At 41.7% G+C, this 18,019-nt stretch overlaps 1 protein-coding gene across 5 annotated transcripts in view; it reads left to right on the forward strand.

Annotated features, from left to right (window-relative positions):
- The first annotated feature begins 2,013 nt into the window (after positions 1-2,013).
- FCRL5 (Fc receptor like 5) overlaps positions 2,014-18,019 on the forward strand; it is a 28,627-nt gene continuing 12,621 nt past the window's right edge. Inside the window, exons 1-8 of one of the 5 annotated variants that reach the window (XM_032463966.1) lie at positions 2,014-2,301; positions 6,701-6,721; positions 7,956-8,207; positions 9,184-9,438; positions 9,729-10,016; positions 11,605-11,883; positions 12,438-12,515; positions 14,541-14,819. In XM_032463966.1, the coding sequence (XP_032319857.1) occupies positions 2,271-2,301; positions 6,701-6,721; positions 7,956-8,207; positions 9,184-9,438; positions 9,729-10,016; positions 11,605-11,883; positions 12,438-12,515; positions 14,541-14,819 (1,483 nt within the window). In that variant the 5' untranslated portion in view covers positions 2,014-2,270. Of the gene's footprint in view, positions 2,302-6,700; positions 6,722-7,955; positions 8,208-8,735; positions 8,871-9,183; positions 9,439-9,728; positions 10,017-11,604; positions 11,884-12,437; positions 12,516-14,540; positions 14,820-18,019 lie in introns of those variants that run through there. The other 4 variants (XM_032463968.1, XM_032463969.1, XM_032463970.1 and 1 more) reach the window with 4 other exon arrangements.

Below are 18,019 nucleotides of genomic sequence, written 5' to 3' on the forward strand. Positions count from 1 at the left end.
CTTTCATATAACAAAATGTTTTATTCTTGCTGCTTTTAATGTTCTCTTTTTGTCTTTAACTTTTGCTGTTTTAATTATAATGTGTCTTCATGTAGGCCTCTTTGGGTTCATCTTATTTGAGTTCTGAGCTTCCTGGATCTGGATATCTGTTTCTTTACCCAGGTTAGGGATGTTTTCAGTCATTATGTATTCAAACAAGATTTGTGCCATTTTCTCTATCTCTTCTCCTTCTGGGACCCCTACAAGTTGAACATAGGTCCATTTGATTTTGTCTCATAAGTTCCTTCAGCTATCTTCAATTTTTAAATTACTTATTTTTTCTTTGCTGCTCTGATTGAATGAGTTCTAACTGCCCTGTCTTAAAGTCAGCAGATTCTTTTTTAGGCTTCATCTAGTCTGCTGTTGACTCTCTCTGGTGTCCTTTTTAGTTTAGTTATTGTATTCAGCAGCACTGATTTCTATTTGGTACTTTTTCATATTTTCCATCTTTTTGTGGATGTTTTTATGTGTCCATCCATTCTTCTCCCCACTAACCATCGCTTTGAACATTTTATCAGGTACATTATTTAAGTCTGTTTCATTAAGGTTTTTTTCTTTCGAGGCTGTATCTTGTTCTTTTATTTGGAACATATTCTTCTGTTTCTTTATTTTGTTCAGCTCTGTTTTGGTTTCTATCAGTAGATGAAACCACTTCTCCCCATACTGAAGGAGTTGCATCATGTAGGATTTAAAGCTTATTGTTCACTGACTTTCCCAGTGCTTTGTTATCTCTCAAATCTTTGTGCTTGTACAAATAGCCTGTGATATTTTTTTTAAATGCTCTCAGTATTTCAGGGTGTGCCAAGACCTGTCAGTGTCCCTAAGAGGAAGATCTCTGGACCTAAATTCAAGCTGTTTGGAAGCCAGAACTCAGGCAGCAGCTTTTAAAAGTATGCAAGTATATACAGTTTTGTGGGAACTTAAACTTAAGCCCCACTGGCCAAGAGATATGATTATGTCCTCTGGGTGGCAGTTGCAAAATTTGGGATTCCAGATGATGGTAAGGTGTGAATTAACACAACCACTTTGAAAAATAATTTAGCAATACCTTCTAAACTAAACCTCGTGAGCTAGGAATCTACTCCCTGGTATATACTCAATGGAAACACATGCCCATGTACATCAAGAGATCTGTACCAGAATATTTGTAGCAGAGCTCCTTGAATTAGCTTCAAAAGCAAGTGAAAGCCCTTTGTTCCCTTTGAGGTCCTTCTGTTGGACTGAGATGTAATAATCTCTGTTTAACCTTATATGCTTTTCTTGTCTTGGAGTGAAGTAGGTGGGATGTAATATAATATATGTAAGGTGATATGCTTTTGTTGATATAAATTTAAATGCCCCTTAGGAAGACCAAAGTATGGACCCAGAAAGAAAGGGTAGGGAAAATTATTTGAAAATAAGAAATTTGCCTTCCCCAAGGCAGCTAATGTCCTAGAGATCTTTGTTAATGGTATGCCAGGATAGAAACGTGACTTCTGAAAAGTCACAAAAGCAATTCACCTTCTGTAGTAATTAAAAAAAAAAAATCAAACAGTATAGAAAGACATAAAATGAAATGTCTCCTTCCCACATAGTTTTTCAAATATAACTACTATTTTAGGTATGTTTTTCCAGGAAACAAAAAGGGATACTTATATTAGTTATATACACATGTATTCCATTTTTTTATAACAACCCCAATGTGATAATACTACAAATCCCAATCTATTCCTCACTTTTTTCTCTTCATATTAATCAGGGTTGTCTTGTCTTCTTATACGTGCAGGTTTACCCCATTCTTAATGTCTACATTGTGTGTCATTGTGTAGATGTATCAGAATATTCTTAAACATTTCCATATTCATTCAGTCCTATTATGTTGTTTACAGTGTTTTGGCAATTATGAATGATGTCACAGTAAACATTATTTTAGTGCTATTTTCACGTACTTTCCTTAAGGTATTTTCTCAGCAATAGAAATGTGGGGCCATGTTTATGTGCTTTTTAAAAACCCTAACATTTATTTTTTCACTCTGACCACAGGGCAGGAAATTTTGATTAGTAGTTAAATATGGGTATGTCCACTTCCTTTTTTCTGATTTACTAGGGCACCCTGCTCTTTAAAAAAGCAATTTCTCAGATGTGCTCCTTGAGGCTAGTGTGACAGTATACTACTGTAAGATCAAAACCAAACCTGTAATCCCTCAGAAAACCTCTCTTTTGTTTCTCAGCCCTGGGCAGGCCAGGTCTTCATGCTGCTGTGGGTGTCGCTCCTTGTCCTGGGTGAGTAGAACTACTTAACATGGGCGCTGGGTGGGGTCGGGACAGCCTCTTTCTGCCACGGACCTAGCCTTTTCTTGGGGCTTAGCCCCTGCTCGGAGAGTCTTTCCGATCTGGGGAGATTATATTCTCCAGCTTTACCACACAGCTCCTGGACTTCTTCCTTGAGGCTGAAGGACTGGTCAGAGCTGGATTAAAACTTTAACCTTACAGAGAAGGAAACCACAGTGACCACAACACTTCAGGATTTATTCTTTTTTTTTTTTCCCTCCCCTCCAAGGGTTTATTCTTTTTTTTTCCCTCTTACAACAAATATTACTTTATGAAGTCCAAGAAATGTATTATGTTTGCTTGTTCATATTGTCTTATTCAAAGAAGACCCTACTTTTCTTTCTGTGAAGAAGTGTATTTATTCCTTGTATGATAATCACAGATTGTGGTGCTGGACATGGAGGACAAGTTTTCTAACATGGAAGATGTCTCCTTTTGCACACAAATGCAAACCACAGCAGTGGCAGATAGATAAAGAACACAGGGAAGGGGAGGAGAGGAGGCGATTTGTAGGGGTAAGTGGGCAAGGCAAGGAAAAAACATAAGACAGATGACATTCTTTCTCCTCTCCACCCGGGTTTGTTGAAGTATAACTGACAGATAAAAATTGTATATATTTAAGATGTACAAGATGATGATTTGATATACATATATTATGAAATAATTACCAAAATCAGCTAATTAACATTTATATCATTTCACATAGCTACATTATGTGTGTGTGTGTGATGAGAACATTCAGAATCAACTCTCCTAGCAAATTTCAAGTATCTATTGTTATTAACTGTAGTCATCATATTGTACATTAGATTTCCAGTACTCATTCGTCTTATAACTGAAAGTTTGTTTCCTTTGACCAACATCTCCCCAGTTCCACCTCATCCAACTCACTAGCTGCCAACACCATTTTATTCTCTGCTTTTGTGAGTTCAGCTTTTTCAGATTCCTAATATAAGTGAAATCATGCAGTATTTGCCTCTTGCTGTTTGGCTTATTTCATTTAGCATAATGTTCTCCAGTTTCATCCACGGTGTCACAATGGCAGGATTTCTTTCTCTTTTTAAAAGGTGAATAATATTCTGCTGCCTTTATGTACCACATTGTCTTTATCCATCAATCAGTCAACAGACACTTAGATTGTTTCCATATTTCAGTTACTGTGAATAATGATGCAATGAATATGGGAGTACAGGAATCTCTCTGAGATACTGATTTCATTTCCTTTGGATGCATACCCAGAAGTAAGATTGCCAGATCCTATGATAGTTTTACTTTTAATTTTTTAGGAACTTCCACACTGTTTTCACATAATGGCTGCATGAATTTACATTCTTACCAACAGTGTTCAAGTGTTCCTCACCAACACTTGTTATCTTTTGCCTATTTGATAATAGTCATTCTAACAGTTGTGAGGTAATATCTTGTGGTTTTGATTTGCATTCCCTGATGATTGCTAACACTGAGCATCTTCTCATATACTTATCAAACATTTGTACGTCTTCTATTGAGTATATCTCTTTAAGTGCTTAACTGTTTTTAAATCAAGTTATTCGTATTTTGCTATTGATTTGTTAGAGTTCCTTAGACATTTAATATATTAACCCCTTATCAGATATAAGGTTTGCAAGTATTTTCTCCCATTCCATAGGTTACTTTTTATGCTGTTGATTGTTTCCTTTGCTGTGCAAAAGCCTTTCTTTTTGATGCAATCCTGTTTATTTTTGTTTTTGCTTTTATTGTCTATGCTTTGGGGGTCATATCCAAAAACTCATGTCCCAGATCAATGCCAAGAAGCTTTCTCTGTATGTTCTCTTTTAGTAGTTTACAGTTTCAGGTTGTAAATTTAAGTCTTAATCTACTTTGAGTTGATTTTTGTACATGGTAAGCTATAAGGGTCCAATTTTATTTTATTTTTTCATGTGAATTGTCAGTTTTTGCAACATGATTTATGGAGGAGGCTATCCTTTCTTTCTTGTGTGTTCTTGGCACCTTTTTTGAAGCTCAGTTGACTATAAGGGTGTGGGTTTATTTCTGGGGTCTCTGTTTTGATCCATTGGTCTATATGTCTGTTTTTTATGCCAGTTTTGATTATTATAGCTTTGTAATGTAGTTTGAAGCCAGAAAGTATGATGTCTCCAGTTTTGGTCTTCTGGCTCAAGATAGTTTTGGCTTTTGGGGTCTTTTGTGTATTTATTATGATTTCTTTTTCCTTGTGATTACTGTGAGGCTTCTGTAAAACATAACAGTCAATTTAAGTTAAATAATTTATTTCAATCACATATTAAAAACTACACTTTTAGTCTCCTTCCCCCTATTTTGTTATAGATATCACAATTTACATGTTTTTATATTATGTGTACATTAAACTATTGTAGCTACAGTTTTTTTTTAAATAGTTTTGGCTTTTTAAATTTTACATTAGCATTAAAAGAGATTTATATGCCACCATATAGGATGCTATGGTCTGAATGTTTGAGATGATAGGGCCTTTGGGAGGTGATTATGTCATGAGGGCAGAACCATTATGAAAGAGATTAGTGCCCTTATAAAAGAAGCCAAAGAGAGCCCCCTCTTACCTTCTTCTTTGTGAGAGTATAGTGAGAATATGGCTGCCTATGATGAAGTGGGCAGTACCAGAGATGAGCTCATGACATAGACGGGCCTTGAACAAGGGCAATGTACAGGAAATATCTGTGTAACAAGATCTCAGTTAAACAATTGTCCAGGCAAAGTTACCAATGATAGTAAAAGTGGGTAATAAACTGTATGCCAAGTAGCTGGTAATGACTTTATGAAACAGAGAGAGAGTAGGAGCTGGAGGGGGCAGAGATGGAGTGGAGCACAATGTAAGAAAAATGGACCCCACAGATGGAAGCGGTATGGAATATTCCAGAAATAGGAAGCACATCCTAGTGTGCACCAAAGCAGAGTGGCAGGATAGGGTAATGGCCAAGAGTATGTGCTTTGTGGTCAAACAAGATGGGTTCAGGTAAATGGATTAAAGACTTCATTCTGCCCTTAAATAGTTTCTAGTCTGTAAAATGGGGATAACCATAGAACTTTCCTCATAAGGATAGTGAGAAGACTACATGGAATAATATATGTGTATGTCTACCATATAGAATACACTCAGAAAAATATCAGCTACTTTTAATGTGACACAAAACCCAAGGTGACCAAGATATTTAGGAAGTGGCAAATAATCCGTTGTTCTGTACATAACACTTAGATTTTAATTACATCTCCATCAGCCCCATGTGGATAGGAATAAGATCCTTCCTGCTCACTGCTGGATTCCATTGCCTTGTCCAGCCCCTAGCATATGATTGGCATTCCAAAACTTTCTCTAGAATGAATGGAGCAAATCTGTCCCTCATCTGGAATATCGAATCAACTTATAAGCTTGTCAGTTTTGCCTCCTCTGTCTCTCCGTTACCCTTTGTGCAAACCCGTGTCCTCCTAAGGAGAGATACTAACTGACCTAGCACCCTAATTGATTCATTACTCAACAAGTAGTATTCGGTACATATTTGTGGCATATCTCTCACGTGCACTGTTATAGATTCTGGGGGCAATACAGTGAACATGAGAAGTCCCTGTTCTCACAGAGCTCCTGTTCTAGTCTCCCTGCTTCGTATTTGGTCTCCCGGGACTCCACGCATGGCCGGAGAGCTAAGTCACAGATTTTAAGCTTGTCACTCTCTTACATAAACCCTTTCCATGGCTCCCCACTGCTTTTATAATGAGCTCGTAGCTGCCTAATTTAGGCCTGCATGCCTCTCTGATTTCTGATTTCCCCTAAACTCCCTAGCTTCCAGAACCTCTCCTCCCCAAAACTGCACACCAGTGCTATTTCTTCTCTTCTGTGCCCTTTCTGCCTTGATCACCCTCCGCATCATCTCATTGCCTGGCTGATTCCTATATTCGCACTCACAGGTTTCTCAAGCAACAATTCTTTCAGGTGTCCTTCATGGTCCGCCTACCGTCTTCGCCACACACTCACACACACACTCTCTACACACTGGGACGGGTGGTCCTTCTGCCCTTAAGATGCCCCGTGTGTATTTCTATTACTGTACTTACACGCTGTATTATAATTTATATTATTTTGCTTTAGGTTTCTATTTACCCTACTGATCAACTTCTTGCTATCAGATACCATTTTTAAAATTCATCTTAAAAGTCCAAGCACAATGGTCAGTATATATAGACATTTGATAAATGACTGTTACTTTAAAAAATAAGTTTTTACAAAAAAATAATAATTGGATGGGGAAAATATAAACATTACCTTTGAAAAGCCAAATAATTCTTGCTCTGTGCTCATCTCTGGCTCCTTCTATTTTTACAGCTTCCGTCACTGGACAGTCTGGTAAGTACTTCTTTCTTATGTTCTTCAGCGTCCCAGGTAATAAATATGAAATATTTGTGACAGCTGTCTGAGGATCTCTAATACCTCCTGTTCTTGCTGAGGCCGGCAGGAATGTGAAAGTGTCACCTGGTCTACTGGCTTTGCCCTGGGGCCAGGATATCTACATGGCCATCCTATAACGTAATGGTCATCCGTCAATCCTTCCTGGAAGAAGTGGTGAATGTCCAAGCAGCTGCTGGCCTGCACTAGGCCCTGCACTTGCTCCTATTACAAACGGGCCCCAGCTAACAAGGCAGACCATCTAAACCCCATGGCAAGTGTGCAGGACTTGGGATAAGATATTCTCCAATCAGCAAGCCACCAAACCCCTCTGAAAACGTCACACAGTGGGGAGGCCAGCAGGAATGCTGCATTCGCTACAGTTTTAGGAGTAAAATCCTCCAGGAAATGTGGAGAGAGTAGAAGAACATCCAATAAATGGTCCCTTAAAAGGAAGAACTGCACAAAAAAGGGAAATTGGGGGAGATGACAAATCGTCTGTATCCCACATTTTTTTTTTTAATTCTGACCCTTATTGTGCTTCTTCTGGGTAGAGAATCTTGGATATTTGGGGACCCATGAAGAGCACAAACTCTTTACCACCTCCCTCCTGTCCAAAGTTGACTGCCCCAGGTTTCATCCTTGACTAGATCACCTCTGGATTCCAGCTAATGATTTGTCCATTCCTTGCTCTCCCACAAGTAGCTATGATGGGATTTTTCTGGCATGATCTGTAAAATGAAGGCAAGTTAATATCTCAAACTTCTTTTAGTGCCCAAACCATAGTATGCTTTATCCTTTTATGGAAAGTGCAAAATTGTGATTTAACAACTGCTTGGGAAGTTCTTCTGAGCCTATGAACATGATGAAGTGGCAAGGGGAGGGGGTGACTTTTGTCAGGCTCCAATTCCACAACAGACCAGCCAGCCATGTTTTTCCCATTGACATTTGGCAGCAAATCCTGCTGACACAGCCCTTTTCAAATCACTTTTCTCATTGCCATCCCCTCAGCAATCATTGTTTACTGAGTGAGGTGAGTGCTCTGGTTGACACATGGCCTTGAGCAATCAGTGACCTTCCCTGCGGGATTACTTAGGGGTTCTCTAAAGCCAGGTCCTCCAGTCTATCCCTCACAAGCCACTGTGATGGGGATTGCAGGTCACTCCACCTCATGCTCGTTCTCTTTCCTCCACAGTCACTGAACCAAAACCTGTAATTTCCCTCCATCCTCCATGGACCACCGTTTTCCAAGGAGAGAGAGTGACACTGACTTGTAATGCATTTTACTTCAGTGCACGAGAGAAAATAAAATGGTACCATTGGTACATTGGGGAAACTTCACATGAAACCTTCAGAAACACCCTTGAAGTTCAAAATTCTGGAGAGTACAGATGCCGGGCCCAGGATTCACCCCTAAGTAATCGGGTGCACCTGCTCTTTTCTCCAGGTGAGAAAGCAATGAAAGAAAAAAGAAAACTTTAGAAATAATCAAGTTACCCAGAACTCAGCTTGTATTTACTAAATCAAAAGCTATAGAGATAAGACCCAAGAATTTATATATTTTATAAACTGCTCAGGTAAAAGGAAATTTGAGAAACGATTTATTTGAATTGTTCCTGAATCTATGTATAGCTTTAAGCCCATAAAATTAACTTGGAATAATAAGATGCACGAAGAGAGGGAGAGAGACAGAGAAAATTTTTCATTTCTATCCTAAAACCACCTGTTTTGAATTTGAAGCAGTACCTTTCTAGCTATGATGCTCTTTATTTTTTTTGAACATTTTTTATTGAGCTATAGTCACTTTACAATGTTGTATCAAATTCCAGTGTAATGCTCTTTACTTTAGCGAACAAGGAAGCAGTGTGGCAGCCAGGAGCAGAGGAAGTGCTTATCCTCTTTGACCTGACAATTCTGCTCTTAAAAAAATTACCCACTGAAATAATGATATATATTTACCACCAAAACTGAAGACAAACGGTCAAGAAAAGAAAGCTCATTAAGTAAATTACATTACTAGCATGAAAGGAAAACTTTGTGGTCATCAGAAACCAGGTTTGGGAATGATGAGGATGAGCTGTTGATGACATAGAAAAGTATTCATGGCCAGGTAAGTGAAAAACAAGTTATCAAATAGATAAACATTATTCTAATTCCATCAAAAGAAAGAAATACACATAGACTCATGTATACATGCACATAGGAAAAAGAACTGGAAAAATGTATACCAAAATCTAGGCAGTGAAATGATAGCAGATTTAAACTTACGTTTCTGCTTTCCAAATGTTCTCAAGGCAGATACGTTCATTATTTTTAAGAATCCTTTTTCCCAGCCCTCATTCCTGTGAAATCTATTGGGATAATAATGAAAAGAAGGGGGAAACAATCAGATGAAACAAAGAAGTGCTCTGTGTTTCCAACAGCCAACCTGATCCTGCAGGCTCCACTTGACGTGTTTGAAGAGGAATCCGTAGTTCTGAGATGCCGAACAAGGGCAAAAGCAGGACTAAATGCTGTAATGCTGTACAAGAATGGAAAAGTCCTGAAAGCCCTTGAAAACATCTCTGACTTCACTATTCATCAAGCAAGTCTGAAGGACAATGGTATATATCACTGTACTGGAATTAAGGAAGATGGTCACTATGTTTCTTCAAACTCAGTGGAAATCCAAGTCCAAGGTAAAGACCTCATTATTTTGTGAGATGGGTTAGTCGAAAGGAGGACCCCTGAGACTGCAGAGGATAAAGAGGGTGGGCTGAAATACCACTGAACCTCAGCGCGCACTCCTACAAGGAACAGAGAAAGGTTCAACTGTGCTTTGGGCTGAAGGATGTTAGGGATCAAAAGTGGCACCCTTCCTGCCTGCTTCTGTAAGCTCTGCTTGCTGGTGCTGAGGATGAATTGTGTTTTTCTCCAGAGCATTTCGAAGCCTCATGGCTCTGGGGTTTGTTGTGATCCTTTTCTCTAGAGCTGTTTCCACCTCCTGTGCTGACAGCCAGCCCCACCTACCCCATCGAGGGGAGGGCGGTGACCCTGACCTGTCTGACCCAGCCCGTTCCACAGAGGCCAGATGTACAGCTCCAGTTCCAGTTCCTCAGAGATAACTGGACCCTGGAATCAGACTGGCGCAGCTCCCCAGAATTCCAGATCACCACCGTATGGAGAGAAGACTCAAGGTCTTCCTACTGGTGCCAGGCACGGAGAGTGACTTCCCTTGTCCAGAAAAAGAGCCAGAGATTCCAGATGTATGTGCGAAGTGAGTGTCAGTGGGTTCTGAGATTTGCTGAGACTGGGACTGGGAAGAGCCACGGAGAGTGTCTCACATCAGTTTGTGCCACTGGTCTATGTGGAAAGGGTTTCTCGTGCCTGTGGGGATGGGAGCAGTATAAGAGAAGAAACCCTAATTCTGTGGACATTTTAGAGAAGCTTATACCCAGAAAAGTCCAGAGAAAGAGAGATGGGTTTATTTTTTTTCTTTCAATATCGTGAGACACAATTCTTTCTTTTTTCCTCTGAAGGTTCTCTTCCTAAACACCATTCTTACCCCTGGTAGGTCTGCAGGCATAAGCTATGGGCTATGGCAGAGCTCTTTGACTGGGCTGGTTGGACTCTGCTGGGCCAGAGAGACAGACTCTAGAATGCTAGATGCCCAGAGCAGAGCACTTAAGAATAAGAAAACCAGAGTACAACAGCTTGGAGATAAATGGTTCCACTTGCTATCCTTAGGGATGGTGTTGTACCCACCATCAGTTTTCCCTAAGTCTCAGACTTTGCAGGTTCTCAGTCATGACTGCTAACCGATGGTCAAATGCCTCTTCTGATTAAATCTGACCTGCCTCAGAGGAAACGTGTTTGAGCATTAGGAAGGAGGCACAGTCTGGGGTGCATGCTTTCCTGAGTGAGGAAGGAGTGACAGTGGTAGCATTCTCCATAAATTCACTCTGGTTCCTAAGCAACAAAGAATGTTCTATGACCCTGTTTCTTCTGAGCTGCCCAGATTTCATTAATCTTTGTTCTCCAGTCACAGGCAGCAGGTGTTTCTTAGGTCACTGGTTTGGACTGGAAAATTGTGAGAAGGTGGAGAGGCTGTTACCCAGCAGTTGCAACACAGTAATTTCTAGCACAGGATGTCCCCCAGCATAACTGATGGAGCCCCAACCTCAAGCCCTACTCTTGCTCTGTTCCCAGGTATCTCCCTTTGCTCCTCCAGCCCCACAGGATGACTCAAAAAGGCACTGCCCTAAGACAACATCGTAGTATAAAACCACAATCACCTGGAGTATGGAACACTTTCATCACAGATTTTCCCACTTTTAGGAGGACTGTCATGGGTCCACCTCCTCTGACCTTCTGATAGGCAGAGGTGTTCAGAAGTGCTTGCTTGCGAGCAAGCTTACTGTATATGTTAATGATGGATCTCCAACTAGCCACTGCAGTTGCCACAGCTTCAGAACAAGCACCTCTGATGCCAAGTCTTTCTGTCCCCCTCACCATCCCCACCACTTCCTCCAAGCAACACCACTGTTGAGTACTGGGTGTAATTTGCAGAATGGCTGGTCCATGCTCTAGCAGGGGATAGGCTGGGCATGAGGGGAGGGTGGGCAGGGTTGCCTCTACTCCTGTGCAAGATGCTCCACAAGATCATTAGGAAGTAGAAGTTCTCCCAAACAATCACATGGAGGGATCACAGTCTCTCCACTACTTTCTCCCTCTTCCCAAAGAACAAGCTCAGCTCCACCCCAGGCCAACTTCCCACACTGGATTAGCAATTTAGCCCTTCTCACTCTTCTCCAACTGTGGCACTCCAATGCCAACAATCCCACATGTCATTTTTATTCATTTAGGAGTTACTGCCAAAATCCGAATATACACCTACCCAGAGTTGGCGCTTGAAGGGCAGAAGCTGGTTATCATCTGCTCAGTAGGTGGAATCCAAGAGCCCATCACATTCTTCTGGTACAAAAAAACCAACAAGCTGAGCAGGAGAACAAAGATTCATACTTCCTCAGAAAGAGAATTCAGGATCCCTGTGCTGACAGACAGCCATGCTGGAGAGTACTGCTGTGTTGCCAGAAACCGCCACTACTCCTTCTTCAGCGACTTGGTGACAGTCAGTGTGAAAGGTATGTCTGCTAGATAGCATCTGAGGAATGGGTTTTTGTGATGACCACGAGGTGGTCGGGTGGGAGTGGATGTCAATAGCCACCAATAGTTTACTATTCTCAACAATCTACCAGAACTTAGAGACCAGCAGGAGTTAGGATAGAAGGGGCTATGGGGGCTTTTGGAGGTCAAGAAAATACTCAGTGTTGGACATAAGGCTGCACTCTTCATTTTTACAAATTACTTTTTCATTTAAATGCAATGGTTCCTGGGATAAAGCCAGAACAAATAGAATTTTGGAACCAGAATGATCTGGGACCATGTCTCTTGACAAGCCTCCTTGATTTAAGTATGTGCCAGGACACTCCCTACTAACTTGCTGTCTCTTTCAGTCCCAGTGACACATTTCATTGTCTTCAGGGCTCCTAGGGCACAGGGGTGCTGGGAAGAATGAGCTAGAGCTTCAGAGTGCCACTGTGAAACCAATCCTACATCAGTTTTATCATGAGGCTGAAATCCTGAGGACCCTTGGCCCCTATAGTAGAGGAGCATCCATAAATCTCTCTGCCCACAGAATATCCTGGGAATGATTCGTGTGCTCAGACAATGGCCTGGGGACCCAGGCGGCAAGGAGGGACCACTCTCATCAGAAGTGAGTTAACTCTGATCACCAGAAATCACAGCCAGGGTCAGGGTGTATGTGCCCCCCACAATCTAAAGACTGCAGCTACAGAAATTCACAGGCTTTTTTTTGGCTCACATAGCATCATGGCAGGCTTACTGCCTCTGCTTGGCAGATCTGAGTGCCTTGCTGTGAATACACTCTCAGGAACTCAGGAATAACTTAGAGTGGATTATCAACAGGAAAATGCACAGTCTGACCAAAATGTTCCTAACAAAGCTATGAAGACTTTCCAGAGTTTCCCAGATTCTGTCAGATCAGCAATCTCTGGCCAAGGAGAAATTGCAGAGTCCAGCATCACCTCATTTAGATGATACTCAGTCCTCGGTTTTCCTGTCAGTCAGAAAAAAAGTCCAGCCATTCCTGGTTCCAGCCTTCCTCCTACTGCTACCCAACAAGCCTTTACTCCCTTATCCGTTTCCTGTTCTTCCTCAAGTCACCTATAATACGCTGCTTAAGCTGCCGTAACAAAATACCACAGACTGGCTGGCTTAGACAACAGTTTAGTTTCTCACAGTTCTGGAGGTAAAAAGTTCAAGATCAAGGTCCCAGTAGGATTGGTGGCTCTCTTCCTGGCCTGCAGTAGGCCACCTTCTCTCTGTGTCCTCATGTGACCTTTCCTCTGTGCAGTCGGGGAGAGAGAATTCTCTGGAATCTCTTCCTCTTCTATAAGGACACCAGTCCTGTCTGATTAGGGCCCCACCTTTATAATCTCATTTAACCTTAATTATTTTCTTAAAGGCCCTATCTCCAAATACAGTTGCATTGGGAATTAGGGCTTCAACATACATATTTGGGAGGGACACAGTTCAGTCCATAACACCATCCAAACGTCCCCATTGGCTCCCAGGTCTTTGAACAAGTGTCTCTATTGTGTGGGCCTTATTCTTCGACCAGTTCAGATACCATCACATCCCTTAATGTGTCAGCAGCACCTCTCTCCCGCTCCACCCTCCCTCACCCACCTTGGTCCCTGGCATCTGTAGAACTCACTGTTTTTCTCTTGTCCTTCTCTGTTTTCCCAGATGCTTGAGTTTTCAATCTTAGTAGTTCCCAAATCATTTCTCTTTCCAAGGAATATGGAGATATCTGTCATCTGATTCAAGTTAATTACTGGCAATAACCAATGTGAAAATCCATGTAGGACACAAGACAGGTAGTGACATGGTGTTTATATCAAATATGTGACTGCTGGTAGGAAGAACCCCAGACTACATCACCCCCTCTCCCAGTATCTAATGCCATCTTACCTTCAAAGCTGTTGTGGTAGTTGTGGTAGTGAGAGGGAAATAGCTTCTGTAGAGCCCTGTGCTGTTCCCTTCACTGCTAGGAAATTCCAGGCCCACTTTTAAGGAGACGATGTGATTCAGCACTGAACCAGAAGTCAGAAGACAGACTTAGGGTCCTGTCAGGCCCTGGAAACAGCCTGCTGAGTGACCAGAAGTGGATTTCCTAACATCTTCCGGGCTCAGCTTTCTCACCTGTAAGGTCAAGCTGGATGCAGGGAGACTATAAGAACAGAGGAGAGGTCCTGAAAGAGTATGTGAATCTGGCAGGGAAAAGGACCCAGGGTAGAGCCCTGAAGTCCACCGCGGTGAAGGAAGAAATGGAGAGCAGGTACTGACAAGAAGACTCAGGATGGCTTGGGAAGGTGAGGGAAGAGCTCTTCCATGGTCATATAGCAAAGGGAAGGGACAAGTTATGTTGGTCCGGTGGCAGGAAAAGAATGGACCTCTTCCCTGAGAGCATCATTTCCTCTGGAAAATGGGAGAAAGATCACCTAAGAAGGGGCCAGGAGAGGAGAAGGGGAGAAGGGGCCAGGTCTGATGTGAAAGGGAAAGACCAACATGGAGAAGAGGAACGAGCTGGGGAGAATAGCCTGGGGGGCGCTGGGCTGCCCCAAGGGCCAGTGGAGAGGAGACCTGACACTTCATTAGCCGCTGATTGAAACCTACAGGCAGAAGCAACAGTTGACTAAGTTTTTCTCTCCCCCAGTTCCTGTGTCTCCTCCCATCCTCACCCTCAGCCCTCTTGGTGCCCGGACTCTTGAAGGAGATGTGGTGACACTTCTCTGTGAAGTTCAGAGAGGTTCTCTGCCCATCTTGTATCAGCTTTTTCATAAAGGTGTGTTGCTCAAGAAGATAGGAGCCACTTCATGGAGGACAATCTCCTTTCAGTTATTTCTGACTGAAGAACATTCTGGGAACTACTACTGCACAGCTGACAATGGCCTTGGTCCCCAGCACAGTAAAGCCATGAGCCTCTCTGTCTTTGGTAAGCCTTGGATGCCTGCTGCTGACCCATCCTTGACCCTGATCCCGCTTGCACCAATCCCTTCAAAGCTCTGCGTGGATCTTCGAGTTTCCTTCAATCAACCTAATGCCTCTCTTAGCTCCTTTTTCATAGAACCAGCTATCTGTGGACCTCAGTCCTCATTCAGCACAGGTTCAGCCAGACCCCTCAGATAACTCAGCATATTCCCCAGCCTTTACCAAGTGAATTTTTTCCCTCAAATTATCTTCTCATGCCCTGTACGCTCAGTCTCCAAGCCAATTTCTCTTAACTCGATTCACAGAAGCATCTCCTGTTTCCCCACTGACACATATTAATTTAGCTACAAGCACAGTCATATGGACAGAGAGTGGGCAAGACCTTACTTTCTCTAAAAAGTTCTGGAGCAGTTTAAGCTCTCACAATAGGTTTGAAGAGGGCTGAAGTTGAGAGGAAGGGAGGAAGCAGCTTCCTGGAAACCAGCTTGTTGGTTTTCTGGGGTTTCCAAGATCCCTTGTCTCAACCCATTAAAATAAGTGTCATTTCATTGTAGTTTGTCTTTTAAATTTTTGTTGCAGTATGACATACATTTATCAAAGTATACAAATTATAGGTGCACAGCTCATAGTTACCCGTGTACCCATGAAAAAGTGTCATTTTAGGAGCAAAATTGCTTCTCTTTATACCTGGATCTTTGTTTAGTAGAGAGTGAAAGTTCACTTTTTCTTCTCAGAAAAGCAGAAGTATGGGTAGAAAAATCTTGCTTTTGGTACATCAGCCCATTTTAGATCACAAGAAAAGATACCCCAGGATCTCCACAAAGCACTGGTTACAAACACAGTATTTCTGGTTCTCATTTCTATTCTTCTGCTTTTTTATTCAACACATTGTGGCTCAGTGGGCAAGGATGTGTTGTAGGGATAGCCAGGAGGTAAAAACAAATAAAACAGGTTATATTGATACCTAGTGTTCTCTACTCCGAGGTCCATCGCCTACTTTCTTTCTGTGTCTTTCTGCCCCATTGCCCTAAGTGTTCTCCCTTCTCCATCCCTGTATCTTGTGGCTTATCTTTACTCAAACCTTCTGCTAATTCCAGCATTGACTGTCTCAGACTTCTGAGTATGATGTTCCTGCTGTGTATTTCAGTGTCTGCCCCACCTGCCAATGCTGTATGACTCACTGCCAAGACAGTGGCTCAAGCTAGTCTTCTAACTAGTCTAACTAGCCAAGCAGCCTAGCCCCTAAGACACCACATAGGCCACTGGCAAGTCCGTAGGTGGAAAGTTCTTAGACCAACTGCCCACCTCTAACTCAACAGAGCTATAAAAGTCCCTCCCCTGACTGTCCCCTCTGAGGAATGATGGCCAAGATAGTAGGGTGTCTTGGGACAACATGACATATCACTATGTCTAAGAAAATACTTTTTCTAAGAAATTTATATGCACAACAGGAACTCTGAGGTTTCCTAAAAAGAGCCAGTGTACACACAAAAAAACCAACCTGCTTGGGTTGTCTGATATAAGTGTAGGTCAGAAAACCTGAATTCTAGCTCCAGCTGTGAAAATACTAGTTTATAATTTGGGCAAAACTTTTAAACTTTCTTTGTCTTACTGTTTTTACCTTCTGTTGAGAGTTAGATAAGACAGTATCCTTTAGAGCCCCAGAATTCTGTGATTTGAGTTGGAATAGGAACCGAAAGGCCATGAATTCTTGAAGTTCTGGAAGAAATTAAGTGAGGGAAAAACTAAGCAATACTCATCGAAGCCCCAGACAAGATGACCAGGGAAATTTGCAGGTGCCCCAAAGCTGGGCTTGTTTACCTGGCAAAGCAAGGGAGAGCACCACCTTGACAGAGTCCCATCACCCCTCCTAGGGGAGAGTCAGGGGAGGTACTTTTAGGGTTTGGGGAGTGGGAAATAGTCAGAGTGTGATTGAAACTGTAAGTGCGGTCCGGGCAGAATTTGTAAATTAAGCGAGTTGTTGTCTGTGGTCTTAGGAATCCATGAGTCCATTTGGAGTTCTTATTACTATGGTCCTATCTTGGAACATATGGATCTGAAAGATCTCTTGCTCCTTGATAGCTCTTGTTTCAGGTCATGGAATTAAAACATGGCTAAAGGAAGACATTACCCACCCCAAAAATTGTTGGGCAAAGGGATTATCTAAGAAATGTAAATGCTCTGAGACTTAGACTCCAAAGCCTGAACCTAGGAAAGCCCCAAGCCCTAAGACATCCTCTGTCTCATTATCATATTGTATTTTCTTCTCAAACTTAGTAATATCTAAAACCTCTTTATTTCCTGTTTCGTGTCTATATCCCTCAACACCAGAATATAAGCCTCATGAGAATGAAACCTTATTGGTTTTCATCTGCACCTCATCCCTGTGCCTACTTGGTGTCTGGCACAGAGTAAGTCCTCCGTCAGCGTTTGTAATTCCATGAACAAAAAGCCTTAGTGGTGAGATGAGGAAGAAGAGAGCAGGGAGAGAACACTGATCTTTGCATCTGCTAATATCAACTGAACAGAAATAAATGAGCCCCAAATTAGCAAACAAGTAGTCCATGAGCTGAGAAACTTCACTGTGAGCCATGCAGACTTTCTGGCAGAATAATGTTTTTTATTTTTCCCCAAGGGAATATACCCCAAAGAGAAGACATGGAAATTTCATGGGAATGTGATCTGTTAAGATATACCCAGTTTGAATTTATCAGCAGCCCTAGGTCACTGAAACACACACACACACACACACACACACACACACACACACACAGCATTTTCAAACAAATACAACGCTCTGAATATAACTTTATCTATTGAAAGTTGAGGCATAAACAAACAAAAAAGTCCAATATGGGAATCTCTGCATTTAAAATCATGAAAAGGAAAGAAAGGGCACACAATACATAATACTTTTCAAAAGAAGAATTGCTTTATGAAGCAGAAAAAAATTCTTCTTGGTATTCTCGATACAATTAAAGAAAAATACAGATTCCAGCAGGGGAAGTACAAAGGGGAATTTAAGTTAAAGAAGAGATGATAAGATAACAGAAAAAATATGTATGTCTAGCATTGCTCAGGAGAAAAACCAAAGAAAATAGCAAAGCTATTTTGGAAACAAAATCCAAATTTGAAGCAGAAAGAAGAATTCCGAAAGCTATTAATAGAATGGAGAATTGGCTTGAGAAAATAATACAGAACGCA

Source organism: Camelus ferus, chromosome 21, assembly GCF_009834535.1.
Source record: "Camelus ferus isolate YT-003-E chromosome 21, BCGSAC_Cfer_1.0, whole genome shotgun sequence".
Classification (NCBI taxonomy): domain Eukaryota; kingdom Metazoa; phylum Chordata; class Mammalia; order Artiodactyla; family Camelidae; genus Camelus; species Camelus ferus.